Here is a 12,382-nt window from a genome sequence, read left to right on the forward strand (position 1 = left end):
ACCTCCCATGTGGCATTCCCCGTCCGAGGCTGCCGGCCCCACTGCCAGCAACCCGCAGCACGACAGCGCTCTGCACACATGCTTCTTTGTGGGCAAAGCCCCAGAATCGCTGTGGAACATGCCATGAGGGAAGCCAGCTTGCCATTGCAGGAAAGCAGAAAATCCAGTCTCATTTTCTAGTGTCTGATCTAGAAAACCTGCATGGTCTCGGGTAGGTGCATTATCTTATGGATAATACTCCTGTTTTCCCCCCACCCCGCTTTAGACAAAGAAATTGAAGTTAAAGTAGCTGTGCAGCATTTTGAATACTTTGAGCACTTCATAACCTTCCCATTATTCACCCAAACCCTGGCAGCTTTAAGGAATCCAATAAAAAGGAACCTCAATATTAACTACATCATGTTTAGTTTTCAAGTCTTTTAAATCAAACTTACAGTCCATGAAGTTTTTCCCAACCTCAAATAGCTCATTAAAACCTGTTTCACTGTGGCTTGTTCCAGATGAAGAGAGGGCACTTTACCTCTGCAGAAGGGGAGAGGAAAATCCCAGGAGGCACTGTTTTCCGAATTGGCATGGCACGTGAGCAACGCGTGTCCTTCCAAAAAGAAGCCTGGATTACAGCTGTATCTCACTTTGTCCCCAATGCTGAACGTTGTCCCCTGCTGAATCCCATTCTGCAGCCTTCCTGGATTTCCGCACGTGTGACCTGGTAGAACTGCAAAGAAAGGTGCTTCTGGTTAGGGACAGGGCGTTGTACCCGAGCTGTCAGGTGAAGAGCGAAGAACCCAGAGAGAAGGCTCATCTCAAAGCAAATGCATCACTTAAAATGTAAAGAGCAAATAACCACAAAACTTACCTTCCTGAATTGCACCAGAATTCATTAGGCCAGTCAGAGTTAACATTTAAGTACCATTTCTATCGAGATTTATATAAGGAAGCAAAAATCATTCCCCAAGCAACTGAGTCAGAAACAAGATCCACTCTTGCCTGACCCATTTTACCAGTTTCTAAGCAAAGCGTTCCTCTTTCCCACACACCTCCCTGCAGTTCTATCCATTTATTATGATTGCAATTGATTAGAACCCAGAGATTACATTCCTATTTGAAATAATTTTTCAACAGACCTTTACCAGGCACCTCGAAGCCCCCTGCAATGTAAGCAGAATTGTGTTATGCCTTGGAACCACACAGAAGACAGCAAAACCTGTAATTAGCAACTATCGCTTAGACAAAAAGAGCAACATTTCAGCCCACGAGGATTTTATACTTCATTGCACTGTATGTTTAATTGAGATTTCACACATATGCATCAAACTGGACCCTGAAAAATGCAATTGGGCCTGGCTCGGCTGAAGGCAAAGTACAGTCAACAAAAGTTTGCATCAGAAAGAATATGGGATACTTTAATGCAAGATGGGAAAGTTGCAGCTAAAAGGCTAGTAAAGCCTTAACCAATGCCTCTGTACAGCAGCTTCAGAGAATTTAAAAAAAACTCTACTGGTTCCCATAAGCCACTCCAAAAAGATCCACTCAAATCATGGTTTTAGAGCCCAAAATAAAATCTAATGAAGACAACTAAAAGACAAGAATGACTTAATCAAATTTGAATCAGGCATCTTGTATTATTGTTCTTTTCATTAAGGCTGAAACATGAGAGGAAGGAAAACATGGTCATTCAAAGCTGAGTGATAGTTTATCATTGGAAACAGTTTTGTCAGGGGCACGCACAAAACCAGAGCAAAGGGAGGTTTAGTCTGCAGCTCTGCCAAGGAAAAGAGGGAGATTAAAAGGAAAATGATATGCTAGCATACACGGCATGCAGCAGAATAAAACACAACCAGAACCGTGCGTAAACATGTGAAACAAAGCCTAAATCCCTAACGCTAACTGATGCAGAGACCCTACCTTGCTGTCCTGCCACGGGACAGTGCTTTAGGACCAGGATTTGAAACGTCCCGCTCTGGCCCCAGACCCGGCATTTCCCCGCCGGCTGCCCCTCGGACAGCAGACACACAGACAGCATCCCTCACAGCCAGGGAAAGCACAGACTAATCTGTAACGAACACAGGATTAGGCTTCCTGGATCCAGACCGACCACCTTGTGGTCTAGCTAACCCGCTTCCAGATTAAAGGCAACCTTGCCACCTTACACTTGATTAATTTTAACAGCACATACAGCTCGACTCCTGCATCGCTTCAGGTTCTTTTCCCTCTGTGACCGCAGGCGCTCGCCCGTGTGCGGAGCAGCCGCCTTTCCCGGGGCCCCAGAAGAACCCAGCCAGCCCCCCGGGACGCAGTGCTGGGCTCCAGCCTGCCCACGCAGCAACCAGGGGCCAGGTACGAGCTCCGACAGACAAGATTTCTTCCTTTTGCTCCCTCCCCCAAAATACTATTTTCATCCTTCCACAAAAGCGCCTGGAGCTGGGAAGTTCAGCAGCAGCTTTCACATAGAAATATTAATGACCATGCAGGTTTTGTAAGCAGGGGGATGCTATCGAAGATGTCAGATGGGTTGAAAAACAGTGTAGAACTAATGTTTCATTTTCTGTAATGATACTCAAAACCCTAATTTAATTAAATTACCAATGTCACTTTTTTAAAAAAACGAACCCACTCCTGCTTTTATGCTTCCTTCCTTTAAAATTAATGACTAGAACTTTGCTATAAATAAAAATCTATCATTTTTAAAAGTCAATCTCTAACACTAGCTGCTCTCTACTTAATGAACCATGAAGAATCAGACAACCCTGACCTGCATCGTATCTTAAAATCATACTTGAAAAACAGGATCTCATTTAAAAATTCTGCTTCATTTGGCTGCCTTAACTAAAATCTTGTTATAGGACAGACAACACACACATGCTTTTTGGGGGAGGCGACATTAAGTCCTTGATTGCTTTGGATCCAGTGGGGTGGCTGCAGGAATTGGTGAGCCTTGACTTTTTATTTTTTAAAACAAAACAAAACCAGCCCCACAACAGAAAACACTGATGCACATCCGCAGAAGACAAACACTTCTTCGAATTGCTGCCTCCCGGACCAAAGAGCTGCTTCCAAAGAGGCTGATGCTACATCCAGAGCCGGGTTTGGCATAAGCCCGTAAGAGGATCCGCCGCAGTCATGCCCTTGAGGCACTTGCGCAGAAGATGAATTTGGTCAGCCCCCGAACACGAGCTGACGGAGTACTCCTTCCCCTGGAGAGGGAGGGACAAGAGTCAAAGGACACGACATCCATGCTTCCTGACAAAGCACAGCCTGACAAAACCCCTGCAGCAGATTGCAAGGCGGGAGCCCAAGCACGTGGGGTGCAGAGTCCGGAGATGCCCTCACAACCCCCCCGAGGGGTGCACGGGAGGTCCGTGCCTTTGTTTCACTGCCCAGTGCGACTCCCTGAGCTGGTGCAGCAACCGCTCTCAAGCAACGGATTTGTGATTCTACTCCGACATTCCTGAGAAGAGATAATATTATTGCTCATACTTGGCTGCCTCTAACAGCCAGACTCTCTGATTGCTTGAGAGATTAATAGAACTGTATTATTTACATCAGATGTCGCACAGAATAATATTATTAAAGCTTTGTCTTACCCATTTACCAATTCCACTGTAGATTAGTAGCATGGATTTTTTTCCTCCCCATAAAAGCTTTGTTCCCGGCAATCAACATAATATTTTCCAGTGATTGTATGGAAATGAATGCAGCCACAGACCAGATTTGTACAGATGAATAGAAGGTCCTGTTAGTCATTTTGTAGCTAAGTGTGTTTTTTTCCATGATGAATTTAGAGCAGTTTATTTTATTTGTCTTGATTTGAACAGCTGCCAAACCGTTATCTTATTTTATGACAGAAGAAAGGAAATAGGATTATTCTATTGCAGTTGCACCTGGAGAGCTCCTTGACATACCTCAAACACCGCCGTCCCAAGGGTGATTCAGACAGGCTGCCCTGGAGACCCCACTTCCTAAGATGCCACAGCAGAGGAACCATAATCATGGTGTTAATTGCCAGCGCAGACACAAATAGAACCAGACCATTAATTGATCTCTGGAGAGGAGGTTAGGTGAGAACTACAGCTACAACTGGCTTAAGAGGCATCAGGAGATAGGATGCTCTGAGAGTAAGGCAGAAATGTCACCTTTTCAGCAGGGACTTTTTCAGGACATGGAAAACATCAGCCAGGAATAAACCCACCAAAACCTAGAACTCTCCCGCTCCTTGCAGTTTTCAACCTATCCTTCAAATCCACTTGTTCTTCAAAAAGAAACCTGTAGGGCACAAGACCAACCTCTGCCCAACTTAACTTCCTTCTGCTCCAAATTTTCTCTCCTTTTCTGTTTTCTCCTGCCTTTCAGTTTGGGCTCCTTTTGTCCCATCCTTTGGAACCCAAAAATGCTCCACTGATTTATCTCCCACCCTTGATCTTACCCTGGGAGCATCATCCAAGATCTTCCGTGCTACGTAGCTTTTACGGAGCAACGAAGATTCATTTCCCTCATGGAGCTACTCTTCGTAAATTTTACATTCAAATCTATTAGTACAAGATCAGAGGTGTGTCACAGATTTCATAGCGTGTTGCTTGAAAGTGAACTGAACAAACTGGACAAGAAGAAAACACATTTGAGACACTTCTAGCCTCCATTCCTGTGAGCTGCTAAAAGAGCTACCAGAATTGCTGTTCTGCATCAGAAGCTTCATACCTTTCACTGACTTTAATTTTTACCCCCATTTCTTTCTGCCCTTTCCAACAGGCTCACCAGGCTGTTCCTAACTTCTCTCATTCCCTTGCCCAGGATCACTACACTGCAAGTTTTCAAAATCAGCAGCTTTCAAAACCTAGTACTTGTCAAGCCATGTCTCCTTGTTCCAGTTCATTCGAAATTAATTAGTAGTTTTTAAGTCATTAGATGTGACTCAACGCATCCTTGGACAGCATCCCACCATCAAAACGCATTCAGCCTAATTACATCAGCCCTTCCTAAAACCCCATAGCTCTTTTTGTCAGGAGAAAAAAAAAAAGGGGCAAAAAAAAAAAGCAGAGAGATGTTTCTCTTCTTGCTGATCACACTGATACACTGGAGTAACTTTACCAATTCAGGTACTTTCAACAAAAACTCAAATCCATCCCCTAACTTGCTCACCATTCTGAAGAGAAATCTTCCCTGTTTCCTATTCAAATTAATCTTCAGCTCCATTTTCTCTGTTTATATTGTTTGAATATAAAATAACCCCAACATTTAATACATCTAGAGACTGCATTCCAGTCTATTACCCTATTTACATAGCTAAAAGAAGCTATTTTATTGCTTAAATTATCTACGGTAGTTTACGACAGATATTTCAATGCTATCATTGTTCTAACCTTGAAATCTTATCAAGGAGTGCAACTTTTATGATATGAGGCCATACATTATCTCCTCATTCCCAACCAATTTTCATTCCTAATAAAAAAGAAAAGAAAGCAAGCAAGCCATGCCAGAGCAGGCGCTTATAGCTCCTGAATACAGTTATTACAGCAGGAATAATTTATAAAACCCAATGAAAGGATGCTACATAGACCAAGCAAAATAACAAAACCATTGACCTAAACTTCTTGGCTCAGTCATCACTGCGCACGTCTCCAAATTAATCTCCACTACGCTTTTTCAACCGTTCTTTCCATTTTCCTGCACTTTCTGAATCTAGTGGAGGTTGGAAGTCAACACACATCCAAGGGAATCAACAGAAAGGGCTCTTCTGCTAGAGATCCGGGCTCGGCAGAGCGTACTTCACTCAGAAGACAATCTGCACAAGATTTGTTACCTTCCAAGAAATCCAAGGAGAGAAACAGACTCTTTAAAGAGAATATCTCTAAGATTTCCATCACAGCTTCAAAAATTAACGGAAACGCCTGTGCACGACATGGCCAGTGCACCTTTGGCCAGCACAAAGGTGAACTCCACAGGAGGGGGACATCCACACAGACCCATTTCCTCTCCCTCTTCGTCCATAACTATTGGGCCAAGTACCACAGAGATGCTCTGACGACTCTCTAATACCTTTCAGCAGTGTTTTAGTGCAATCTGTTCTAGTTCAGAAGAGTTTTAACCTTCAGAATAAGTGTCCAGTGTGTGCTACAGAAAAGGAAATAAATGGTATCTTTTTCATTTCATTTTATCCTTTTTTATGTCATGATTCATTTCCAGTACAGCCAACAGAGATAAAGCTAAATGGAAACTATTTTTTCCCTCTAATATTTCTTTGTTCACTAAAAACCAGCCGGACAGTTACTTTTGGATAATAACAGACCAGAATGGTTCATCATCCATCTTCTTTGTGGTAGCAGTTCTAGGGCTTTTTTGGAAATTCATTTTCAGTTTTCAATTTACCTTCCTGGAATGTGCTACAGCAACTTCAGTGCAACTTCCAAGAGTACCATGCAAGCTGAGATAGGATTACTTTAGATTACTTTTAGTCATCCCACCACAGAAATAGCAAAAGATTCAAAACACAGAAGCAGCAAGATCATGGGAGACACAGCAACAAACAACCCCATGTATCTTCAGAGATGCGGTGAGCAGGGATCCTTAACATCTGGGACTTTATGCCACTCATTATTTATACTTTCAAATAAATGTCATTACTTGCTGAGCACAGAGGAAGCCTGGCTAGAATGAAGATACAGATACTGAAGCCTGGCTACAGAAGTCTTTTGCCGGGCCCTGAAGAACAACATCGTACTGGCAGATGCTTAGTTTCCAGAACCAGTGGTCCTCACACGCCATCCCAACCTGGGATGCTCTCCTGCATCAGGAGCCTAATCAGCAAGGCACTTGAGAACGTGCTTATCTTTCTGAACGTGCGGTAGTCCTGCTGCTTTTCAGTGCAACGACACTTGAACACAAGCTTAATGTAAAGTGTGTGGTTAAGTGTTTTGCTTAGCAGGAATGGATTTAAGTGTATGTTTAAAGGTTTCATTGAACTGGCATTTAACAGCTGCAGAGTAACTTGAAGAAACTTCCCTAGGGAGGAGGGCGGTTTTACATTTGTTTTCTCTCTTCCTCCCTGAACTAAGGTTAACCATTCCAAGGGAATATCAAAGACCTGTATCTTTTTGTAAAATAAAAGACAAGCCAAGAAAAGCAATACTGCAGTGGTTATCAGCACCAGAAGACAACTGCAGGAACCAAACGAAAGCAGAATTAAAACTGCAGCCCCAGAGAGTTCAGCTGCCATATCAGATTAAGCACCTCACTCCACTGTGCACATCAAGACTGAAAGCCAAGGCATCAGCGTGAAAAAAGGGTGTCAGATTTGGAAACCCAGATTTGAACCAATTCTATCTAGACACTGGGTGCCAGTGTTGATCCGCTCTGCATTTTGCTGGAGAGTGTCCCTGGACAGGGAACGCTCTTTGTTCTGTTAAAAAAGTCAGTTCCAACTTTAGAGGCCACATTGTTTATCTGCTTATTGATCTTTTCTAGCTATTGGCCGATTACCCAGAAACAGAAATTGTAGCCAACTACATCTGTTTTAATAAATATTTCACAGCAGAGGAAAGGCATCCACCACAACATATCATTCCTGGTTTTTTCAGCCACTTCTCTGGAAGCAGCAGGTACCAGAGCATAGGGCAGCCCCAGCCAGGAGCCCCGCGGTGTTGGTGCTCCCCAGGTCTCACCTACAGCACTGTGCGATCCCTGTGCCCAAACATGCCGACCTGCCGAGTCTTCGCTCACACCAGCTCACAGGCAGCTCGATGTCCTTTCTTCTAGTAGCCTCCATGCATCCTTCCTACCCCTCGTCACTCCTGGCTTTCAGAAGCCTTTGGAGGGGCAGCTGGGGATCACACACACACAACGGACTGAGTAAGCTCACAACTACACTGAGGTTAAACCAAGAGTAACCCATTTCCTCGGAAGCGGGGCCAGAAACTCCCATAATTCACAGCTTCCAGTTTCTTCAGCTTCCACTCAAACTACATAAAATCTGGCTCACCCCCACAAATAAGTATAGAAAACCTAGTTTGTTTTCATTTCTCAACTGCCTGCATAATTTATTCCTTCTAATTTAGTCCCTCTTACAGTTATCTTTTCTGTATCTCCTTTAGGAAGCTTGGCTACTCAATACCACATAATGGCCAGTACTGTTGGCATAACTAACCGGGACATCGAACCTACAGAGCAACACCATAACTATTCAGTGATATCACACAGCTTGTGGGGAAATTAGATTAGATGTTAGAAAGAAAGAAATGTCCTTGAGGACAGGAAAGGTGAAATATTACACCATTGAGTAGAATGGTCAATAGTAAAAGCAACCAGGAATGCTGAGCTCCCAGCGCAGACACCTCGTATCAATAACCAGAAAGCAAATGCCTATCAAGGATGGTGCCACGAAAGAGTCCACTGAGCTGCCATAGCAATTAGGTAGTCTTCTGCTTCCGGCACTAGAGATTCATTATTAATTTGCGGTCATAACTGATCAAAAAAATCTAGAAGGTAATTTTATCCTCTTCACTGAAAACAAAGCTAAAGAGATCTAATTATGTCATAAAAACATGCCTAGGGCTCTGTCCTGTTTCCTAAATTCACAGGTGCCTATCTTGCAAAATTTGCCACAAGCGTAATTTTGCAAGCTATGCAGTAACATGCACTCATCTCAGAGAACAAGTTTTTAGCCCCACATGGGATCTCCTCAGCACCTGAGTATTTTCAGAAGCAAGAGCTTATTCTGATTTCAAGGAGCTTACTCTGATTTCAAATCCTCGTCTGTAACTCAAAGGTAGATGTTGTGGATCTGGGTGCTGAGACCTGCCCTATGCTTTTGTTCATACATCCCAACCTATTTAACACACATTAAGACGACATTTATGCAAACTAAGCTTAAGGTAGGCAGGGAAGGTGAAAGGGGAAATGTCCATAAGACTGATTAAAAAAGAAAAGCAACAGCCAAAAAAAATTCACGGCTTGATATTTCAATAGTTTGTCTATGTCAAAAAACATCGTTCAGTAGAAGGGAAGTACGACAGCCTGCTAACAGGCTTCCCAGAGACCCTGCAGAATCACTGTCCTTGGCGATTTTCACGATGCAGCTAAACAAAAACGAAAAGCACAGATGCCGTGATGGGGTGTTGGTCAGCACTCCTGCTTCGAGGAGAAATCTGCAGCAGAGCCCTCCTGCTAGTAGCCCTCTGCTACTGCAAACAGGAGAACATCTACCGCTTCCAGATCCATCCGCTCATCACAGAACCACCGCCATGCACGTACAGAACCGTAGCACATTAACAACTAACCACGCGCTGCATTCAAGGGAGTTTTTCTTTGATATAAAGACTAGTCACTTGAAGTAAACATCCCGAATTCAAGTTGGAAGGTGACTTGCCTGTCACTTTGGAGCACGTGGGTGTAATTCCGTGCACTTCCGAGACAAGGCATGGCTGAGCTGCGCTGTATGTCTCTGACGCTACCAGGCCAGTTGCAAGACAGGCGCTACAGGGACCCTTGCAGCCTGCCAGTTCAGATTGCTAACATCCGCTTCCGAGACCTTTGCACTGACAGATGTATTTGAGAGGGAGGGAGAAATGTCCGGCCACCCACTCAGCACTGCTACAACTAGAGTGGCTGCTGGCCATCCTGCATAGATGGAAAAATATGATAGCTGTTACTGCCATCAGTAGCATGAGCACACAGCTTCAGTTCTCCCAAACAAACCCCATCCTCTAGCTGAAGAAAACAAGATGGGGAATGGAGGGAAACCTGGACAGACCACCTACCACACAACGAGTGTTCCTGTCCTCCCATTTTACTCATCAGCGAAATGGAAAAAAAATCCACCTTGTTTACTCTTCTCTCCCCAGACAAGACAATATGAAGGTTTACTCAAAAGCTAGACCTGTATCTATCCAGAAATACTCATTTAAGTTCTATCTAGACTAGTATGATTGTCCACATACTTCAAGGAGACCCTAAATATTGATGCAAAGAGCTGCTACAAATGAAAGATCCATATATATGTGCTACAAGAAAGGCATCTATTGTATAAATATTGTCATGGAAACAGGATATGGATTTACTTTAAAGGACACTCAGAGCCCATGAATGGAAAGAGAAAGGACTGGGACTGAACCTAGAAAAGAAGATGCCTGAAAACCTCAGAACTGGCACGTATCTGGTTGCGCTACGTGGGGCAAACCTACGTGTTGCTTTAGTATCAGTGATGTGAAATTTAAGCTCAATGTTTTGGCACTGGTAATACAACTCTACACTGAGACAGATCATATTGAAAGAATTCAAGTGTAACCACAAAAACACCATGTTAGGTTCCCACATGCAAATAACAAGGAGGAAAAAAGGTGCACTTCACTGAGCATTTAACATGAAACAGCTCAAAAATCCTTTCTTCCGCTTCCATTTTTCCCTGCTACTTTAATTACACTGTGTACATGCAACACAAATCTACCCTCCCCAAGGGCGCAGATGCAAATCCTACTTTAACTTCAGGTGGGGAGCACGGGAAGCAGACACGCTCACCCACCCACCCCCGCATTCTCTACTGCAGATGCTACCGCTGCGGAGAGGAACAAAATCTGTTTATTACAGACAGTTCCCTTAACCTGTCTACCACAGAAGAGACTAATACTCAGCTTCTGTGACTATCGGTTTACGCCTTGAACATTTTCTATTAAGAAAACACTAAATCTTAAATCTAAACAGTCTTGGGCTCTCAAACCCTTCAAACAGCCAAAGCACATCCAGGCAAAGCATGGAAGTTCAACCCCTTCAAATGCTCATATTGGAAATAAGAATTTACGCAGCACCTATCTGACATGCAATTCAATCTAAAAAAAAGTAAAGCCTCTTTTCTCTGGAGCTACGCATCAGGCACTCAGAGGGGAAACACCAGGAAGCCAAAGCAACGCTGGAGTGAAAAAAAATAGGGCCCATTGTAAGAGATAAACTAGGGAAGGTGACACATAAGCCTCATACAAGCTTTAGTGAGCTGCCGCTGAGTAAGAGATTCATGCACCGGACTCTTCTGTGACTGCCACCACAGTCTTCGCTGTACTAGTTGAACCGAAACAGATATTTTTAGACTAAAACCCTTTATGAGATGTTCATCTTATTACTGCTTCATTCCATTCATTATATTTTTAATCATGTCCAAACAACTGAGCTATTAAATAAATTCCAAAGCAGCACAGCAGGCTGTGGCTTACGCAAGCTAAAGATGAGAGCAGCAGGAGAAAAAGGCTACTTTAGTTGCAGATTAAACTTTCCCATTCTTACAAAGCACAAAGCAACTGCTGGACTCAACTGCCACAGATTCAGGATTACAGCCGTTTCTCAGTCCCGGCTCCTGCTGACATCCTAAAAGACATTCAGGATATGATTTACTTTATAAAAGTTACAGGTATCCTACAAAGGAGGGAGAAAGTTATAGAAGTATCTTTTCAGTAATGAACTCCCCACTGCAAACGCCTTTGTTAGCCTCCGCCAGAGCGTCTTTGAAGTGCAGATTTGTACGCTGCAACACCGAGCCCTTCCAGACAGCTTCAGCGTCTTGTAAACGGTCTTGAAATGAGAAACTCCACATTGCTGTGACCACAAGAGAGCTGCTGCACCGCACACCTTCCATCACTTACGGCAGAGTAATTGGAAAACTTTTAGTGATGTTTAAAGATATCCACCCACCTGCTTCTGTAAACGCTGAAAGGTTTTACTGAAATAAGGGAAGTTGTTGTGCCACAAGCGAGGAGGAAACCAACATCACGCACTAGAGACCAGAAAGAAACTGCTGTTCTCCTACAACTCCCAGAGGCAAAAGATGCAGCATCTCTCTCCTTACAAACCCAGGTATTTGGGAGAGGCAGTCCCTGGAGCAAGAAGGTTTACAGCCCGCGATAGCCCCAATACATCCCAGGTCTCGTTGTTACGTGTTCTGTTACTGGCAGAGCCCTACGCGTGGATTAACAACTGAAGAATATAGGAAAAAACACATTTCATAAGCAAGGATAAACACACCTTCCCAGTTACAGGATTACACCTGCCATTCAATGCCATCCCACCTCGATTTCTCACCTTCCAAGGGCAAGTTAATGCTATTAGTTCTGAAGAGTTTTTGCTCCACAGGCTGGCCAAGCACTTTCACCCAATAACCCCCTCTCCTTTCCAACTCACTGTACCCAGATTCTTCCAAAAAGGATCATTTCCACCAGATAAACTAAGTTCTACCCGATCTTCACCTCCAACCAGAAAATCTATTCTCTTGATCAAAGGCTTCAAACCTCACTCAATTCACAATTTTTGCCTCGGCTCCTTTCATCACCACCCCAAAACTCCCCTGCGGACGAAGCAGCTCCTGCTGGTCCCACTATGGAGCTCACCAGAGATGTGGAACAAGAATAAG

At 43.7% G+C, this 12,382-nt stretch overlaps 1 protein-coding gene across 5 annotated transcripts in view; it reads right to left on the reverse strand.

Moving 5' to 3' along the window:
- Positions 1-12,382, reverse strand: part of CSMD2 (CUB and Sushi multiple domains 2) — a 302,978-nt gene that overhangs the window by 224,355 nt on the left and 66,241 nt on the right. For all 5 annotated transcript variants that reach the window (XM_054802279.1, XM_054802278.1, XM_054802277.1 and 2 more), the window contains exon 4: positions 521-715. In XM_054802279.1, the coding sequence (XP_054658254.1) occupies positions 521-715 (195 nt within the window). The remainder of the gene's footprint in view (positions 1-520; positions 716-12,382) is intronic.

The sequence above is a fragment of the Grus americana genome, chromosome 23, assembly GCF_028858705.1.
Source record: "Grus americana isolate bGruAme1 chromosome 23, bGruAme1.mat, whole genome shotgun sequence".
In the NCBI taxonomy this organism is placed as follows: domain Eukaryota; kingdom Metazoa; phylum Chordata; class Aves; order Gruiformes; family Gruidae; genus Grus; species Grus americana.